This window comes from Anopheles stephensi, unplaced genomic scaffold, assembly GCF_013141755.1.
Source record: "Anopheles stephensi strain Indian unplaced genomic scaffold, UCI_ANSTEP_V1.0 ucontig377, whole genome shotgun sequence".
In the NCBI taxonomy this organism is placed as follows: domain Eukaryota; kingdom Metazoa; phylum Arthropoda; class Insecta; order Diptera; family Culicidae; genus Anopheles; species Anopheles stephensi.
The window spans coordinates 1-19,942 of NW_023405321.1; the positions used below are offsets into that span (position 1 = coordinate 1).

At 44.3% G+C, this 19,942-nt stretch overlaps 2 protein-coding genes across 4 annotated transcripts in view; both read left to right on the forward strand.

The window, feature by feature from the left end:
- The first annotated feature begins 2,068 nt into the window (after positions 1-2,068).
- On the forward strand, positions 2,069-3,404 carry LOC118516698 (ankyrin repeat domain-containing protein 12-like). Its single transcript, XM_036062646.1, has 3 exons — positions 2,069-2,193; positions 2,286-2,453; positions 3,154-3,404. Exons 1-3 carry the CDS (start codon positions 2,082-2,084, stop codon positions 3,402-3,404), a joined length of 531 nt encoding a protein of 176 aa, XP_035918539.1. The 5' UTR covers positions 2,069-2,081.
- A 7,579-nt stretch (positions 3,405-10,983) lies between these two features.
- Positions 10,984-19,942, forward strand: part of LOC118516695 (uncharacterized transmembrane protein DDB_G0289901-like) — a 29,176-nt gene continuing 20,217 nt past the window's right edge. Inside the window, exon 1 of one of the 3 annotated variants that reach the window (XM_036062642.1) lies at positions 10,984-11,095. The gene's annotated coding sequence lies outside the window, so the exon portion shown is untranslated. Of the gene's footprint in view, positions 11,096-11,120; positions 11,274-19,942 lie in introns of those variants that run through there. The other 2 variants (XM_036062640.1, XM_036062641.1) reach the window with 2 other exon arrangements.

Sequence of the window (19,942 nt, forward strand, 5' to 3'; positions counted from 1 at the left end):
TTTGGTAACATTCACCGAAAGTTTATTATGCTGAAGTGAAACCCAAAATGGGAGCATATTTTTGTATTAAAAGCTTCTGTAGCATAATTGGGTTTCACCATTAGCATAGATATTGCAAGTTATTAGAGGTATAAATAACATGAGCGTTGATTACCGCAGCCTTCCACAAGCTCAAACTTACGATGGGTTGCAAATCGCAGCATATCATATTACAAGCAGAAAATGTACTGCATTCAATCCGGAATTGGTTCGTGCAATGGTGAAATTACGTCGTGTATGACTTTGCAAGAAACTCGGCCTGGGCAAACCATGGCTGGCTTCTATCCACAATGCCCTCAAAGCGAGTGTTCCTTCAAAAGGTATTCTGAGTACTCGGATTTCAGTCTTTTTAAGAGAAATACGATTATGCAAAATATTTACTTCCCACTCAGCTCGTTTCCTATACCTCAATCCTGTTCAATGAAAACACGCGTTTCCACGAGCGAGTTGTTTCACCATTAAAGCTTTCACTACAAGACGATTGCTTGCTCAAAACAGCAACAGATATCGAAACAGTTTGGTCTAGATTGTAAATACCTCTAGGATTTTCTCGACCGCTGGCAGTGAACGTAACAGTCGAAAGAATTTCATTCCGCGCAGCCAAACTCGACGATCTGCAACAATAGCGGAAGCGTTTGAAACAATCGTGTCTGTATTGTGTTCGGCGCACATTTGCCCGCACGAAGCATACCTTCTTGAACGAATCTTTCAAAAATCCAGCTCGAGCAGCCGTAGAATGGTCCCGTATCGCTGCTCGTACACTGGAGGATCAAAGCGTATCTTGTGGTTTTCATCGTAGAAACAACTGTTGGAAAAGTTTGCCGTAACTTTTATATGTTCCATCTTGGTTTTCAACTCACTGGTGATATAAATGCACCAGCCATTCAAACGAAAGGTGAACGGTGTTTTCTATATCGCCCCACTTAAATTATGTTGAAAAATATGTTGTGAAAAAGAAGGAAAACTGTGATAATATTCCGTGGATGGATGTTTGCTTATTTAGCGTAATTGTAAACAATGCGAAACGGCTGATTTTCGGAAAGTCGTGCTGACAAGTGTGTGTGGTGTGTGGTAAAACAAAACAATGAAACCGGCACACTTGTCGGAAGATGCGTACATTTCGCTCAAAAGTTATAAAAAATTATAATTTCCATTTTGTTTCATCCACGTATGCGATAGCGAAGGCAATGTTTTGAAAAGTAGCTTGTATTAATTTTGAGTTTTTTCTAGCAGTGTAACTTTCTTATGAATCGTTATTATAAACAAATGCGCAGTTTGGCATCAAAAAATTTGAGGCTCTGAACTGTGAACAGTCATCCACTGTGCGCTGAATTGCAAACGTTCTAGATCCGCAAACGTCAGTGGGAGCTGTCAAAGTAAATGTCGCAGCTAAAAACAGCAAGAAGATGAAAGCATTTGTCACTTTGAAATGAGCAACTTCCAAAAGAAAGTGAGTTGATTTTCGCACAATTTCCCGTGTTTTCTTCATTCCAGTGTGCCATCGATGGGTTATTATCGTGCATGAACATCTTTGCTACGGTCTTCCCGTGCGGGACGGTGCACAGCGATCGGTGTGATTCATAATTTGCACCGCAAAGTGGCCGCTGGGTATCTGGGCGATTCGCCCGCTTGGTGGTACGCTTCGCTACCGAATGGATGCATTTGACCGGGAACGTCAATATGTTTCCGTATTCTTGGATTTGTGTATTATTTTTTGTTTATGGTGCGGCAATCGTTGTTTCATTTGCCGATGAATGCAGCTCGTAGGCACGCGTGCAAGATGCATTCGCTGAAAGGGCATCTGGAGTTGTACGCATTCCGGATCCGATGGTCGGATTGGTTGTTTTCGTATCGATCCATCATGACGTGCGGCGGTATCGAGGCCCCGCTGTTGACGAAACACAACATATTCCGTTTCCAACCAATCTTATCCACGGGTTATCATTCTTGCGAGTGTGCTGCAACAGTGTTGGCTAATAAATGTCTTTCCGTTTGATTGCAGGATGTAAGCGGTATGCCTTCAATCATCAAGACCACGAGGAATGTCTGGGGCTGGATCGGGTGGATCTGGCCGACCAGCTGTTACGACGCCAATGTCTGAACGTCAGCAGATGGCACTGCTAATGCAGATGACCTCTGGTTCCAACGATGCGGGTACGAATGGTTAAACCCTGTTTGCCCCAACTTCCCGAAAGATTAGTTGAACGCTAAATGATTTGGTTTTTTCTTTTCTGGTACGTTTTCAGAAATGAGCCCCGGAGGTGGAGGTAGCAACTCGGCTCACTCCCGATCGCGGGATCGTATTAATGAGCGAGGCGAAACGGCGCTTCATATAGCGTCCAAAAAGGGTGATCAGGATTCGGTTAAAAAGTTGCTCGAGCAGGGAGCCAATCCAAACGTGACCGATTTTGCGGGTAAGAAAAACACTATCTCTAGTTGTTAGTGCTTGCGGGCGATAGTTAGCGCTTGTCGGACGGTCGGTCCACGGTCGGGATAGACGTTTTGACGCTTCGACGAGAACATCTAAAAGGAGACAGATTTAGGCCACCCTAACTTATGTATTCAAATATAGCAGAAAGCTACGATGGAAATCTGTGGGTTTAGACTAAGGTTTAGGCGTGAGAGGAGCTATCGAAACGGCGAAGGGAATCTTTTACATAGATGGACATTAGTATACAAACTTGCAAGTATCTTTTGAGCAGCCCGGTTATGAAGCGACAACGGCGCCGGTCTCCATACGGCAGAACCGGGCTTCAAATCCCTGCTGGGCTGTTCCCCCGTAGTGAGGACTGACTAACCAACTAACTGATATCATTTAGTCAAATAAGCTAGATAAGGTAGGCCGTTAGGCAAAACAAGAAGGAGAAGAAGACAAGTATCTTTTTGACGGTTAGCGCATCATCGATGCACGCAACTGCTATGGGCAGTGATGGGCAGGTCGAAACTTCCGGGTCGGAGCCAACCGGTAGCGACCCAGAAAAGTTCGGGTCGCTTTCGAGTAGATCCGAGAAAAGAGTCGTCACTAGTTGGCCTCAAACCTAATACCTCAGTTTACATCAGTTTCATCTCCATTCCATTTTTATTTTTCTGCTGTGACGCGGACCCTTTTCCCAGGATGGACACCCTTACACGAGGCCTGCAACCACGGCCATTACAATGTGGCATTGGCTTTGGTGAAAGCGGGAGCAAACATTAATGCAACCGGGCTGGAAAAACGATACGCCGCTCCCGATGCGGCCAATACCGGGCAGCTGAAGCTGGTAAAGATGCCTTGTCGAGCGTGGGGCCGATCCATCGTTCAAAAATCAGAAAGGCAAAACACGCCATGCGACGTTGGCGGCTCCGGCTGTGGTATCACTATCTGACGCAGGCAATGAGGTAATGGATTTCAAAATTCGCTGCTGCGGTGCACTTCGCACTCAATTTCGATTGACAATTCATACTATTTTCACCTCAAAACTATACGTCTGATAATTTATCTGAAAAATATTAAATACGGTAGGAAACAACTCACGAAAATGACACTAATCGTTGATGGTGAAGAATCAAGTGAAGAGTTTTGCCATCTCTCACGAGCGAAGAATAATAATTGAAAACAATGTAATGGTTTATCGCAGCATCCGTCTGGAGACCACAAATTGATCAGATTTGCCCATCCGCTGCTGTAAAAGTGTGCTGTGGTGCCTTACGTGCTCTGTCTGCCAATTTTAAATGGCCGTTTTGCGTCATCTTTTTAGCCCACGTTTGGTCAACGAACTGTGTTAAACTGGGTGCTGCTTCGCTTAGGAATTCCCCAGGGGGTTTTTGGCTGTTGATTTACTAATGGTCTACGTAGCGATTTGTATGGGTTGGAAGAACTGGTTAGTGGTTCGCTTTTAAAAGGATGTGTTATAAACTTATATTAATAACGCATCTTTTATTGATACATTTTGCTAATTATCTTTGGAAAAAGTCGTTTCAAAAACTTTCAACACAACACAAACCCCAATGTAGCTGCTAGGGCTCTCTGGGTGCGCCCACTATGGAACATTTATTCTGGAGAAATCAACCATTTCCAATCATGATTACAAGCGATCCACGAAGGTGGTAACCGCCTTAATCGAAGGTAAACTGAAGGCACGTTCCCCCACAAACCGTGAGCCCCGCCCGTATCTGTGCATCTATCTGCTCATCCATATTAATCACTGCCCGCGCCATCTTCAATGAATTGTTGCATAATTAATCTAAATAACCTACCCGTTGCCCTCTCCGATCGGTTATCTTTTTTATCAATTCATCCTTTGGAATAGAGGGAAGCGAAAAGGACAAGGAATCGTTGTAGGTACTGCGCAAAGCATCATTTCTTGGACATGATGATGCTAGGAATCGTTCTCTTCAAGTGGCACCATAAAACATGAGGATGAGATGAGATTATGAGGATTATGGGATGAGAAACTGGTTACTACGAATGATATAAAGATTCTTAAAGTACACACTATAATTTTAAGAAAACAAATAGCAATTTACTGCACAATAATTTTAAGTTGTTACTTAAATAAATTGTACCTAGTGCGTACTATTGGGTTCCTAGTGCGTTCTGCGTATTTCGTTACCTAGGTATACATCATGTGTATGTGGTCGAAATCTTTTGAATAATTTGCCTTGCTGCCTTTAGTGCCTTGCCTCTAGCACTTTGGTTTATCTAATACTAATAAGTATTCAAGTCAAGCTGGGGCAGTGGATCTTAGCTCGCTGCCATAAACCTCAAAAGAGCGAATGGCAGCTTGGCACTTTAAGCGAACAGTACCTAAGCTAGCAGTAGCAACATCACACATTGGAAATACAATATTTTGTTGGTCTCCTTTTTTTTGCCCAGCCTTGGAAGACCATCACCATGAACCCTCTCGGAAGGGTGCAACCCTACCCACACCTTGTAACGTAACGTCTGTTCGATATAAATCAGACTTACAGAACGGACCGCACCTACCAGCTCTCTGCTAAGAGGAAGGAAAGGAAGAAGTGTTCACAACACTCCCGGACGATAATAAGTCTAATTGAAATGATGCACGCACGTCTCACACACGCACATACTCACACTGACCAGCGGGAGTTCACAAACCCCCAGCTCCCGTTTTCCAACCTTCGCCACAAACATGGCAGCGCGGATTCCCTCACTGTGATCTTCAATTCCGTCTCCGCCTAGTTGTTTAGCTGCTGCCGAAAAACTGCCGCCGATGGCTTGTGGAGGTAATGTGGAGCCCTTGCGGGACCACCAAATCCCAACCCCGCTTTTCCTTGAGACGAGCGGCCGAGGTGGATTTTCTATCTCTCGTTTCCTTTCGCCTCGTTTATCCGGTTGGCGTAAACCCATCGAGGGGAAGATGAATAATTTAAATGACTCAATGTAAAGGTTATCGGCAAAGATTAATGGGCGCTGGCGCACGGGCAACAGAGAGGACGGGTTTCCACCTCCCATGTTTCCCACTTTTCGCCTTTTCGTTTCATAAATTATTCGCATCACCTTCTTCGCGCCAGGGACCGACCTACTCACTGCTCTTGGTTGGTTTTCCCGCTTTGCACAGTTACAACAGTTCCTGTTTGCTCGGATGGACCGCGGCTGCCTACTATGATGCGTCGGGCGTATGCTTTTTACAACAGCATTTTAACTTGATGCGACCTTCCTGCAAACCGCGACGCCTCTCTAGGGAGATCGATTTCCGCTCACCATGGTGACCAGTGTGGTTTCTGCGCGTACGTGGGGCATGACTGGCTAATCAAATTAGTGTATCTTCCACATGCGTGTCGTTGGCGAACAAAATTTTATTCGGATGCTTTTATTACACCGCATCATCAGCGTTTGCGGGCGAATTGATCCGACCGTCGGGTGACGCTGCATTTGCATAATCAAATCGAAGCGGAATTAGTCCAATTACCGATGTTCGCTGCTGGTACGGTGTACAACAGCCATGCAGGTGGGTGTGTTTTGCAACTTTTTAATGAAGTTTGTGAAAATCGGTGAAAATTCCGATGCCCATTCCGTACCGGGAAGTACGTATTCTCCCTCCGCCGCTGGGCTCCAGCTGGAGCTTGACCCTGTTAAAGCTTTAAATCTCCATCATTAAGCTTCTCGTTTGGATGTGCTGCTCTCGCTTCTCATCTATTCTCGCTGCATTTTTGGATTGGGGGTGGGGATACACAAAAATGTGGAGACTGGGGTCTGTAAAACGCCTTCGGGAAGGTTGATCACCCACCTACCAGCCACGTACATATCTCGGCTTGATCATCAGCATGATCTGTACGTTGCCATGGTGTTGCTTCGTACGCGAAATGAACACTTACGAGAGATTCACTTCCCGTCAGCTTCTAGCGCTCGGTCTCTCACTCATCTCTCACGTCCATGAGCGTGTAGCGTATCCAATTTTTCTCATAGTTGAATCTCTCCCACACACATGGGTGGGTGCGCTCTTTCTGCTTGACGCTATCGATGCAATTTTGTGCATGTGCATCGATGCACATTTGTACCCTAGCAACTACGACCGGGTGCGAAAGAGAGTTGCAGTACGGGAGATAGAATGAACTCTGGGAACATCACAGGGCAAGAGACAAGAGCGGTGGTGTTGCTAGAGGAGGTGGAGCAGAAGCATCGCAAGGAGGAAACATTTTCTTTCTCGTTACACTCTGTTGCTGCTGCTGCTGCTGCATCAGGCATCCATCCATACGTCCGCTTTAACGTCTTCCAACGAGAGAGAAAGAGAGCCGGCAAGAGTGTGGTAAGACACGGAGGGTAATGGTGAATGGTGGTGAATGCATATCATTTGCATGCGGCAAATCGTGCATGAAGAAAATGTATTCCCGTCCCGGCCCGTCCCACATCAAGACGACCGCGCAGAACACTCGCTACGATAGGTCTAACCCCCCCACGGGTGCACCACCACCTTCAGCCTCCGGAAACTCCGTGCCAATATCAGGGCCGGGGCCAGTTTTAATCCATTTTTATTTTATCATTATATTTACATGTGCCGTTCGGCCTTCTGCTGCCGATGATCCTGCCCCAACCCAACTGTTTGGTTTGGTTGGCGATACCCAGACGACTGATTGGATTGTGATTGGTTGTGTGTGTGTGTGTACGTGGGCTTGGGCGGTAGTAAATCACAATCCACTCGATAGGTTTCGTTCAACTCCCCATTTTTTTTGCTTTTACTATCGGGGACCGGGTTTTTGTTCGGGACGCCGATAAATGTCGCCGAGGTGCGCACACACATGCATACCGGGCACATTCCAGTTTGCATGTAATAAATTAACTTCATTTTTCTTTATGGTTTTTGGAGTGCACAGCTTTTCAAGGGTGTTCACTTTTAAGTAGCTGCAATTTTGGTTGCTTTTTGTGCACTGGTGCATAAAAGTCCGGGCAAGTAGGTTGAGTTGATATTTTTTTTATATTGTAGAAGTTATATTACTTTAGATATTTAGTTATGTTAACAGTACAGTTGAAAAAACGATAAAACAGAAATTCTTTTGACATATTTAAAGAATTTGTGTCTAATTCCACCACAATTAGCCTTATCAGGTCTGGGTTCGACATCAGGCAAGGCTTCGTCGTACGAAGGACCTTATCTAATATACGTCCTCGTCGACTGAAAGTTCTAGGCCGGAATCTATCAAGAGATTTAGTAGTTTAGTAGGTCTCACCTTCGTGTACCAAAAGACCTCTTTAGTTAATCCCGTCCCGTCAGCCAAAGCAAAAACCATGTAGGCGAAGAGATCTCTTCTTCCAAAGGTCTTTTCCTGCAAGGATTTTTGTCGTCCAAGATGGGCACTCTAAAGCTACTAAGTTCACTCTAAGAATCAATTCCGTCACTGGTCTCTTCAAGTTAGGTATTAAGGCTGCTAAGTACCAGCAGATTGCAAGGGCTGCTTAGTACCAGCAGCAGCAGATGTCCAAGGGATTCTGAGGCCAAGAGAAAAAAATCTTGTTGACCCCGACAGGACTCTTAAGCTTCCAATTCACTGTCGGAGTCAATCCGCCTTTGGTCTCTTAAGGTTTAGATTTGTCACCGGTTGACACTCCTCGACCAAAAAGTATCTGTCTACCAAGCATCATCGTCGTCTGCAGAGCCTTGACCAAGAAAATGGTTCTAGAGACCTCGTCATTTAAGGCAAGAGATCTTGCTCTCCCCGTCGCGGGACTCTTAGGTTTTCAAGTCCAGCTCCTCTAGTTTGCAATCCTTCTCGGTCGACCACGGATTTAATTCGTTCTTGGAGGAAATTGACTGTACAGTCTGATCTTAAAAATAGAAGATATTGAAATCCTTTAAGCAGCAACGCGCATCGCAATAGCTCGCCTACGTGTATCCCATTGATTATGATGATATGCCAAATTTTGGCCAAAACGACCAGGCATCGCATAAATCGCACCACAATCCTTCCCAAAACGGCATATCGTTTGCAAGCAGCACCAGCAATGCCTGCCAATCACCTTATTGGCATGTGGCTTTTTCTGTGGAAGGAATGTAGAAACCAATGGAGCTCGGTTTTGCAAAACTCTATACTATTGTGTGTATCTCGTCGACACGACACACTGGAGCCCGCCATCATGTTTGTCAATCGCGCAATGGGGGGGGGGGGGAAGAAAATGAATGATCCATCATCTACCGTGCACCAGCGCTTTCTTCGCTGGTTCTCGAACGCCTCCCATCGAACCCGTCAGTTTCACGCTGAGTTTTTCCTGCGTGCGTGTGGTGCGGTGCGAGAGAGCGAGGCCGGGCTTTTTCCTGTTGCGTTGGCCGTCGTTTGGTGCTAGTAAATTTCCTCCTCTAACCGAACAGTTGGAGAGAGAGCGAGAGAGAATCCGAGTGTACGTTAGAAGGAGAAGTTGGACTAAATTTAATGGGTAATCGCATAATTTTTCCTTCCTTAACCTTGGCAATATAAATGTGTTGTTGTTGCGTTGCCTTTCCATCATGGGAGCGCAGCTGGGGGAGCGATGGAGAGAGGAGGCGGTTTTCCGCATATTGGGGGAGCAGCGAGGGCAAATAAATTTGCGGTCAGAAGGGATGGGGCGCGATGGGTTTGTGAAGGTGCAAAACGGTTGTATTCTTTCACTCATTAGCCCGGGACACGATTGCGTGTGGGGGTGTGTACGGCTTGCTGCCTGTATACATCAGTAGCCGTTGTTAACCCCGACCTTCAGCCAACAAACCCCGTCCCGTCCGGTCGTCCTTCAAATCTTTATCAACCAGCGATGATCTAAAACTCGTGTCAAAAATGGTTCATTCTGTTGGGGTATTATTTGTTTTATCAATACTTCCGGCAAATAAAACACACACACACATAACGGGGGTTTTTTTGTTTGTCTCCTTACGATTCGTCGTAGCACCAAAAGGATTTACCTTTTTCGAGGAAGGTTTTCGAGCGCTCAGATGGATGGCGGCGGATGAGAGCAACCTTCGGGTGCATCAGCAGCTATGGCGGGTGTTAATCAAATCATTTAACAAACGCGCTCGCGCTCGCGGCACCCACCCCCCTGTGCAAGCCACCCCATCCCATCCGTGCTGGAACGATGTGGGCCAATTGCATCGATGAAGCTGCTGCTGTTGAAGTCGAATGAGATGATGTGACCCCGGTGTGGTGGTGTTGTACACGGACGGCAGGGAAGCAGATTTCGCTCACGCTCTTCTCTTTGCTGGGTGCATGAATGTGGATGAACATTTGTGGAAAACGCGAATGAATGCGTCCTGCTTGTGGGGACACAATTTTGAACAAGACAAGACTTTTCCGCTTGAGTTTATAGTGTATAAAACTATTAAAATAATGTTTTGGTTTGCTACATCAGCTTACCTATTAGTGGAGTGGAGTGAAATAATTCTTTAGGGATTTTGCCAGCATTTGTTATATTTTATTGGTTTAAAAAATGTGTATGTTTCTTATTTTATAAGAGACACAAGTATGAAGATTACGTTCTGTTTCTTTCGACATGTTTCTAGCAAGAAATTTTAGCTTAAAATTAATGGCATCCCGACATTTTATAATAACGTATTGTTGGCTACGAAACGCCTAAAGCTTTGCAATCCCTTGACAAACGTTAGCTGTAAGTTTATATATGAAACGGGCATTAAAACGTATTTAATAATATAAACATATTTCATTGCAGCTAAAGGTGCAATAACTTTTTAAACCATTTTTATCCAGGAATTGCAGAATAGTTTTTTTTATGTAATAAAAAAATGATACACAAAATAAATTAATAAAATTGTAGCCATATAATGGAATCTTGGATCGAGTTAGAGGATATGCGTGACGTGATTTTAAACAATTATTTATATCGATAAAATTGCAAAATTCCCAAACAGTCATCACGTTCCAAATGTGCCCTAATTTTACGCTTGCAAGATTCCCTTATATGATTGCAATGTGCCACAGTCGTCCTGCATTATTTCATTATTTAAGTGAAACATTCCCCTGAGTAAATTCAAATAATTTTTTTTAAATAATAACAAAATGCTAAAATAAAAACAAATATAAAATTGTAGCCATATAATGGAATCTTGGATCGAGTTAGAGGATATGCGTAACGTGACTTTAAACAACTCTTTAAATCGATAAAATTGCAAAATTCCCAAACAGAGTCATCACGTTACAAATGTGCCCTAATTTAACGCTAGCAAGATTCCCTTATATGATTGCAATGTGCCACAGTCGTCCTGCATTATTTCATTATTTAAGTGAAACATTCCCCTGAGTAAATTCAAATGTTTTATTATAGCAATCGCAACTCTCTAAGGCAGACCAGACTGCACTGATCGACTACATTTTCCCATCCAAACGGTGTACCTACTGAGTGCGATATATGTTCTGGAAGAGCTTGAAGAAAAAAAAAACCCGCCCTGCTCACGTTCACTCACACGGCAGTGAGCCACCCCTCACCAGCGGGGTGAACTTTTCTTTCTCTCACCCCGTGAGTGAGTCGCCGTTCGACCGTTCGCTCACCGAAAAAGGGTCCACCACCAGCCTTTTAAACCAACCGACACCGACTTCGGCACGGCATTCATTCGCCAACCGTACGTGTGGGTACGCCCGGGTACGTATCGCGCGGCCGGTCGAGTAGCAAAGTTTCGCGTCCGCGCTTCTGCTTTCTCGCGCATTTTGCACGCGTCGTCGTCTGGCTTCTCTCTGCGTGCGTGCGTGTCGCCGTCGTCGGCATCAGCGTCATCTGCTCGTCATCCGTTCTTTGTTCGTCTCTCACGCCGGCGTATCGGGTTGGTTCTGTCTCGCGTGCTGTGACGACTTCCCGGCCGCAAGGGCGCGCTGTGCGGGCTGCCGGCTTCGTCTTTCGGTGCGCGCGTCCGTCCGGCCGTCCGTGTTGTGTCGGTAGTTCCGCTGTTGCTTGTGGGTCCGTCTTCCGTTTCACTTCCGGGCGCGCACCAGATTCAATTTCATCGTTTGCCGTCGTCGTCGATGTTGCTTCCGTTATTTCATCTAGTTCATCTAGTGTGTCTGTGTGTCTTTTTCTTCTGTTGCTGCTGCTGCTGCGAGATGTTGTGATACTCCCATCATCAGCATCATCACTCACATTCACAGCATCATTCAACAGCGGACCGATCCCGTCCGTAGTTTGCGTACGGCCAAGATCATAAGATTGAGAGATGATCCTCTTGTGTGCTTGTGGCAAGTGACATCTCAGGAAGTGTGTGCTAACCTGACAGATCATAGTGCCACACGGTCAGTTGTGTTGTCCACTACCAATGCAAAAAAAAAAAACGTCGGATCCTATTTACTATCACCTACTAGTAGGGTCTGCTTTCGGCCATCTACTCAGGAGTCTGTGTTTGTGTGTTGATGTACGTGTGTATGAAGCTTGATCGTCTTGTTGTAGTTCTCTAGTGTTCCTACCGACACTAGTAAGTGCGAGAGAGAGAGCGAAAGAAGTGTTCTCATTTGTAACAAGTGTTCTTATTGTATGTTTTTATTTGTTCCTGCTAGTTTATTGTGTGTGTGTGTGTAGCGATACGCTGGTTTTTATTATTGTTGTACCATCGGGGGCTGTAAGGGCTCTCGGTTGCTCTTCTTACTCTAGTTTACTCACCTTGTCCTTGTCTATTGCTCCTCGAGCGCGCTCCCAGCGGCGGCGGCGGCGGCCTCCGTACAGCCAACAATAGCAACAGTCGTCTTTAATGACGATAACCACCCCAAAAGGAATGGTGGGATGGGAATCTGGGTGGTTTACGCCTGCTCTGGCCGTGTGTGTGGGGGAGGGAGCAGGGGAGCAAAGGGTAAGGGAATGGGGTTCATTCACCTAAAAAGAAGAACCACAACAGAATGGATAAAACTGTACGGAGCGTCTCCGGAGGGGGACTCTTTCGCCACGGTAACACGCCTCCTGCTCTACCACCTTTTCGTGCCATTGCGCATTGTTTCTATTTTCCTCAAGACGATCAATGAATTTTCGTCCACTGTTGGTGGAGAGGGTTTTGAAGTCATCTTTAGAGAAGGCAGTACAGTTAAATGACTGTGGGATGTCTTGCTTACAATTATGTTTAGGGACTCAAATAAAGACGTCTCAAACTGGCCTCTGGACACAAATTGATAAACTATAGGAAAGTTTGTTTGTTTTTTTTTTTTTGGAGAGATGTCCAGTATTCTCACGGGGTAGAATTTGGTATCGAATCGCTCGTCCGGATCATTTTCACGAACTTAGGGGAAACCTTTCGAGCTGCCCATAAACTAAGTCAAGGTTGTACCAATAAATGACAGGCTCATGACCTCTGAAATTAGTGAGGCCAAAGAAGAAACGCTTCTTCTCGGAGGACCTTAAAATTTATGATTCAAGGATGGATCGCTCCTGTGGTCATGTCGTAACAAACGGCAAGGCAGACCTGCCTCCGGTAAACTGCATTCACATCTGCAGAAGAAAGACAGGGAGCGTGAGAAAAGGGATTGAACGAGATAGGGGTGTGTGTTTTTGATTCCGTTGCAATTCGCGAATAATGGTGGTATGTGAGCCCCCACATTGTGTAATAATTTATCCCAGTTGTCTCTCTTGTTCAAGAGCCTGTAGATATGACGTCCGCACATAAGCATTTTTTCCATGATCAAAATAGATTCTGTATTTGAACTGAAGTGCAAAACTGAAAACAAGTCCTTAATAATTGTGCTACATTTTTGCAAGACCCATCTTCTAATCTAATCCATCCGGATGCTCTCTCGCTCTATCTCACACTCGTCACGAAACGTCAAAAAAAAGAACAGTTCCTCATTTCGGCTGCGTTTTTATCGTTTCGGAGAAGGATCACGTCCTCTAGCTCCGTTCGCACCACCGGAATGGCGGGCGACAAACCCCCGATCAAAACCCCCCCCCCCCCCCCCCCCGAGTCTGATTTGTGTAATCTAAACACCTTCGAAATTGTTTTCTTGCGTCGGGTGGCATAAGTATGTGAGAGAGATCTGGTTGATGTGTTCTCTCACATGGTGAGCTAATGAGCATGTGTGTGTTGGTGTGGTGTGTCTGATTCACTACTCACAGTCGACCTACTGTGATGTGAAGAGCCTGAAAACAAACGATTGATGTAGGGTTTAAACGAGAGTGAGAGAGAGATAGAACGTAGCAACACTCACACACAGTGAAATGGGCTGTCACGCAATGTCCACCACCAATGACGCGCGATAATGGCGAATAGTAGTGCGGTGTAGTGTATCGAATGCAAAAGTGCGCCACTACCACTACTAAGGCAGCAACCATCATTTAGAAGGGGCGGTTTTCGTAGTTCGCCGCCATCGACGACAGCTGAGAGCCACTCGTTCTCGCTAGTAGAGTGTGTGCGTGGTGTAGGTTAGTAGTGCACAGGGTGGCCATCGCTATCACGCGCCGGGAACCGGAACCGGTAAACAACGGGGTGGGAAAAGCGTATCGGCAAAGGCTTGATAGCATCCACTTGCTTGCTCCGAGCTGCTGCAAGCGCACGTCTGTTGCGCGATAAATTGTGGTGTCGGGTTAATGTCGTTTACTTCCTCTATTTGTATAATGTGTTTATCAATATTGTTAGACAGTGAGCAAGAGAAGAAGGGAGAGAGAGAGAGAGAGAGAGAGAGAGAGAGAGAGAGAATAAGTCCACGGTTGATTCATCCATTACCTATTGTAGGTATCAAGGCTTATACAGAGGTGAAGGTAGATAAGAGCCTCGAAAATCTAGTTTGAACTCACTTACCGAACGCCAGGCACCAGCCCATCAGATTTCGTCCCCTTTGTTTGGGCGCAGCTATTCGACATCCCATTTTCAAGTGGCGAATGTGACACCCCGGATGAATTATTAACCCCGGGGCCTTTTATGGCATCTCCCCAAACTTTAATTCCCCTGTGCGTGCGTGCATGCCTGCGTTCGTTTACGATGTTAGGTACACCACCATCACCACATACACTCTTTGAACAATCCTGTGTGTGTGTGTTTTTTTTGATAATAAAAGCCTTTGATAAAAGGAAAAGTAGAGTAGCAGCAAATGTTGGTTTTGTGGAAGCGAAATAGGGGATGGTTTTGTTTGCACGCACTCTCGCTCTCGCACGTATCACGAACTGCTTTACACTTGGCACGCACGAACGACAAACGGCCCTCTCTCTCTCTATCTCTATCTCTCTGTGTGTGAGATAGATTCATTCATTTATACACATTTGCTACTTTCTCACCGAGCGAGCGCGGAAACAAATGCTTGCGGCTTCGGTTCAGTTGATGTTTTTGTTTATCCTTTTTTTGTTTGGTTAAACTTCAACTAGTATGTGTCTCACTATTTCTCACATTTCTCACGATTAACCTCGGTTGATGATGAAGAAGATTTCCATTACGGAGTGCTTGAGTAAATGTTGTAGAAGAGCACTACAGTAGCATACACACCAACACAAAATATATTTTATATATTTAACCTTTGGTCTTCTAACCTGAAAATAAAACAGCAAAGTTTTAACTTCAAAAAGAGCGGCAATTGGCAGTTGTTGGGTGTTGGAATGGTCGTAAATTAAAACAAAAAATCTTGAATGAGTAATGGCGAATGGGTTCATCTCTCAACAGATGAAATGAGAGCGAGTGTGAATGAATTGTGTGCGCGTGAGAAGAGAAAATTCGGCTCACCTTCATCAGCCTCACGTTCACGAGAGTGTTGAAGGTGCAGGGCGAGTGAGCGAATGGGTCGAAAATTGTATTATTGTTAGCAGATTGTGTTAATACAAAGCTGCTGTATAGTTACAGAAAATACTAAATAAGAAGATCATTTAACGTAGACTTCTTTGTTTAAAATTTTATTCGAAATTTTGCATTTTTATCCAAGTGCTGGCAAGAAGTGATGTTGCTTACCTACCTACCTCACTACAAAGAAATACTAATTGAAATAATAAATGTAACCTATTTTGTACACATTCCTTATATGTGTAGCACTACTAAGAGTTTGGTTTTGCTGTAAAAATAAAGCAAGGTCGTGCGTCGCTAATAGCTTATGGTTTGCAGCAAAAAAGTCATCTTGATTAAGCTAATTAATCATTGGTTTTCGCTCTTATCACCACCATTAATGACATGGGACGGTAGACGAGGTACCAGAAAGTCACGCGATGACACTTTTAGTGTCACAGTTTTTTTGTTTGTTTCAATTGTAGCTTTTTTGCACATCTGCAAAGTTGCAAATAATGAATGGAGCAGAAGCAGTCGACACACACACACACACAATCATCTCTGCAGTAATTCTTCCGATCGAAGAAATAAAAAAATGTGTTGGTTTCCAATGTGTTCACGAGCTCTTTTGTTCTCGCTTTTTTTTGGGAGGATAGGATAGGGTGTTAATTAGTATTGACCATTTCATGAGGACAACAATTAGGGGTAGGGAAAAACGGAAGGATTCCTTTTTTTCGTTTAAACGGAATAAACGTCTTAATGGAAAAAATTTAACGGAAACGTGAAGTGACAGTAATTATTATCTTTATTTCATTTTTGATAGATAAACGGGTTTGGCAATTAGGGTAAGGAGCTCAAAGAAAGATCAGATCAGAGCTTAAAGTTTGGGAGAGGCTCTAGGTTGGTACATTTTTTTTTGTTCTTAACGTATAAAAACAACAGTTGACAGATTTTGAAGATTTTTGAAGATCTAATTACCCTGCAATTTGGCTAATCACTCAACCCACTGCCGTCCTTTATTTACAGGGGTTTTCAGTTGATAAGGCAATAGGATCCATTTTTATGGCAGGCTTCTTAAATGAAATGGCAAACAAAGCTAGTTGATATGGAAATGGCTTCAGATGACAGGGTATCACTTAGAATTAGCGATTGAAGACGCTTGTGAAATATATATTTTTGACGCTAACCTTATTGTCGATCGAATAGCCTTCTGAGTGACCTCAGCAGGGACACACAGATTGAATTTTTGGCAAGCCCTGCATCGTAGAACCTTATCCAAATCATTTTGAATCGGCAGCTAGATGAGCGAAGATAGCAAGCGTTCCACTAACTCACAAAATATTGATCAGCCGTACAAAATGTTACTCCCGTAATTTCATTTTATTGAAATTGAACTCCCTAGAACGGAGGGGTGTATTACACTTACTGTCAGCTGTGCTTCATCCACCCGGATAAGAAGCAACTAATGTGTCGTGGAAAGGAAACGAATTACCACCATCGAAAGGAAACCTTATGCTTACACTCCTCATCGTACTTCAAGAAAGGTCTGAAAGGATCGGTTCGCTTTAATGTCGTGTTGTTTTGTGCCTCCAGACCTTGTGCACCTACCCCAACAATCTACTCGCAATCTTTTTCGTCTGATTATCAAAAGACAATCCGTAAGCAGCAGCTCTACCTGCGCTGTGTGTTGATGTAAATTGACGTACTACCACGGCCCCCGTTTATCGTCGGTTTCGATTCGTTCGATATTCCCACATTCCTTGCACTGCACGGCCGTGTTGTACATGTTGTGTTAACATCTGTGCGAGCGTGTGTTTGTGCGGCTTCTTCTTTGGTCTGCCCTCAAAAAAAAAAAACCGAGCATATGTTTGTCAAGTGTCCCTTTATGTCGGTCGCACAGCTTGATGGAAGGAGCTGATCGGTACGGTGGTCGGGGTATTAGGTCTCGGGCATTAAAACATTGAGTCGAACCAGCTGAACAAATAGTCACCGCCGAGGCCGAAGGCATTGTTGTGGGTGTGCGGGATGTGGTTTTCCGATCGTGGAAGCACGGCACTGTTTGTTGTTTTGTTTTGGATGGAAAGTGTGTGTTTTTCTGTGTCTTTTTGAAGTTCCAGTTCGAGCAAAGCAACTTAATTAGAATATTTTATTTTTTGAAGTACATTCAATCAATTTATTACCTGTCGGTTGAAGTAAGTCTAATAATAAAAAACTCCTGCTAACCTGTTTAAATTCTCAAGCAGTTCCGAATGGGATGAAAGTGTAATCTGTTGCTTCTTCAGCCCCGTGAACGATGCGCTCGTCGTTGGATTACTTCCGCTTCCGGTACTTGTGCGTCGTGGGAGGCTGGTGCTGGTGTGGTGTGCTTTCCGTGCCATGCCAACCAGAGCGACATCGACCCACTCTTCCACATCCTGCGTGGAAAAAAGGCACAAACAATTCAGAGCGAGATTGAGTTTCCCTTTTTTTTATTCTCTCCCCGACACAACGCAAAACGCCACTCACGTTGGCCAGGTTGGTGAAAATTCTCGCACAGTATGCATCTCACGTCCGCTGCTGCAGATGTGCAACAACACCTTGAAGCACCACCACCGTCGGTGCAGTACCTGTTTCCCTTCAATCCCACATGCCAACGAACAAAGAATGAGAGGAAAACGTATTTTCACGGCGCACTAACCAACCAGCAGCAGTTGGTATGGTAGACGCTCGCCCTTGCACTTCCATTCTACGGGATTTTGTTTATTTCGATTCAATTACAGCGGAATTAATGGTGGTGGTTCGATTTGGGTGTGGTGGTGGTGACGGTGCTTGCAAATCGTTCCACAAACGAGAAAGTGCACCCATTGGTTGGGGGGGAGGGGGGAGGTGTTGGGTGTTTGGGGCCAGGAAAATGTGGGAGACTATTTTCTTTATTGCGTTCGCATGCTTGCACACGTTTTGGCCGTGCATTTTTATCGAATTTTCATCAGCAATGTTATCGTGTGTGCGCGATCTTTGCGAAAAGTAGACGCTGTTGCGCGGTGTGACGAACCACGGAGCGAGCGCTTGTTTGGTTCCGACGCCTTACATTCGTGCGGTATTGCCATTCTCTAACGGGAAAGGTCTCTAATCATGGGGATAAGAAATTTGTATTATGGTTTTGTTCGTCATATTTTATTTTGATATGAGGTTCATGCTAGCGAGTGTATAACTAGCAATAAACTGGTAAATTTTATTTTGCATCATAAAAATTTAAAAAATAAGTTTGAATTTGTTAGATGGTTGGAGCAGTTTCTTCGTTATTCAATAGAAATGGTCAACACAATCAATCAATTTAATCATATAGCCGTTTTTATTGATAAGATATTTATCCAATTATTTTTATCAATTATTCATTTTTTGTTTATTATTTGAGATTGTTTGTTTATTCTCCACATTAAATTTGCTTATTTATTCCTGAATTTTTACTTAATCATTCTTTATTAAAAACGCATTTTCGCATTTAATATCTTCTTCTTCTCCTTGGCACTACAACCTCGAAAGGTCTCGGCCTGCCATTTTTTGGCTTTCTGTGACTTGATTTTACCCGAAGGCGGCCCGGATGCCACTGGACCGCCCCCATTTAATAATAATATGTAAAAGTTTGCCAAAAAAAATTCTATACGGTATGTTATGCACATTAAGTTGTATAACAGCTTTTAGGGAAGTACTTTGTTGTTACAGCTCTGTTTCAACAGCTGTTTTAGTGCTAAAAGTGCACAGCCACCTGCAAGAATATCTGTTAAACCAAATTTTTCATAACTCTGGGCTGGTCGAAGATTATTTATAAAATCGAGCATACGTTAACATTAATGCTCTCGACATTCTCTCAAGCTAAACAGGGAAGAAATAAACATAAAATTCCAAAAAAATATTTTAAATTAGACAACTTTTCTCAAACAGTTGTGTTTCGCAATAGCGACTCTTAGCTTCGCCCTGGTTCTCGCTTGAAGACACATTGCACAGGAAGGCGCGCGCGCGCGAATGCAGTTGTTGCCAGGTTAGAATGGCATTTTCTTTTTTATCTTCCTTTTGTTTTGTGCTTATTTGTGCTAGGTTCTTCTAAAGTGGAGTTTCGTTACCTCTGCATGCCGCACGACAGTACCGCCGCACCGCACGGAACAGGAAGTTTATTTGTTTGTGTTTGTTTATCTGTTTATTTTCGTCCCGAACGTTTAATGTTTACGATCGGGCTCAAATTCTGTTGGAAGTTGTGGCCGCGAGCGCATTGATGTGATGTGAGGGGGTTTCCGTTGGAAGAAGAAGAGGCGTACACTGGTGGTACTGTTTGCTGCTCTCCGGAATGCACCGCATTCGATCATACGAATGCATAAAACCGATCAGCAAAAGAACGAAAATGATATTACATGAATCATCACGAACGCGACAGGAAACTTCCCTTTGGGACAGCAAAAATATAGTTGGTTTGCCCCGTGGGGCAACAGATTTGTCTGTAACAAATCCTATCGATAAAATCACCTGGAAACCTTCATGTACAGCAAGTGCGATAAATTGAAACCGTTTCCTACGATTAGTTCCCTTCCGACCGGGGTGATCCTTCATTTGCATTCCAGATGTGCGCCACATTCTCACCTCATGAGGCGCGTTTATTTATTTTGTTCGATGCGCTTCTTTGCATTTTGCGCCCCTGATAACGGTCCTCGAAGTGTTCGCGCCCAACCATCCATCTAGAGAGAGGGAGAGACAGAGAGAGAGAGTGAGAAAACTAGCATGCAGTACGAGCTGACGACAATCGGACT

What these genes read in the sequence shown, in the direction of transcription:
- LOC118516698 (XM_036062646.1), top strand. Translation starts at nt 2,082, where the DNA reads ATGTCTGGGGCTGGATCGGGTGGATCTGGCCGACCAGCTGTTACGACG. An exon ending in CTCTGGTTCCAACGATGCGG is followed by an intron (nt 2,194 to 2,285) that starts GTACGAATGGTT and finishes GTACGTTTTCAG; the next exon opens with AAATGAGCCCCGGAGGTGGA. An exon ending in AAACGTGACCGATTTTGCGG is followed by an intron (nt 2,454 to 3,153) that starts GTAAGAAAAACA and finishes CCCTTTTCCCAG; the next exon opens with GATGGACACCCTTACACGAG.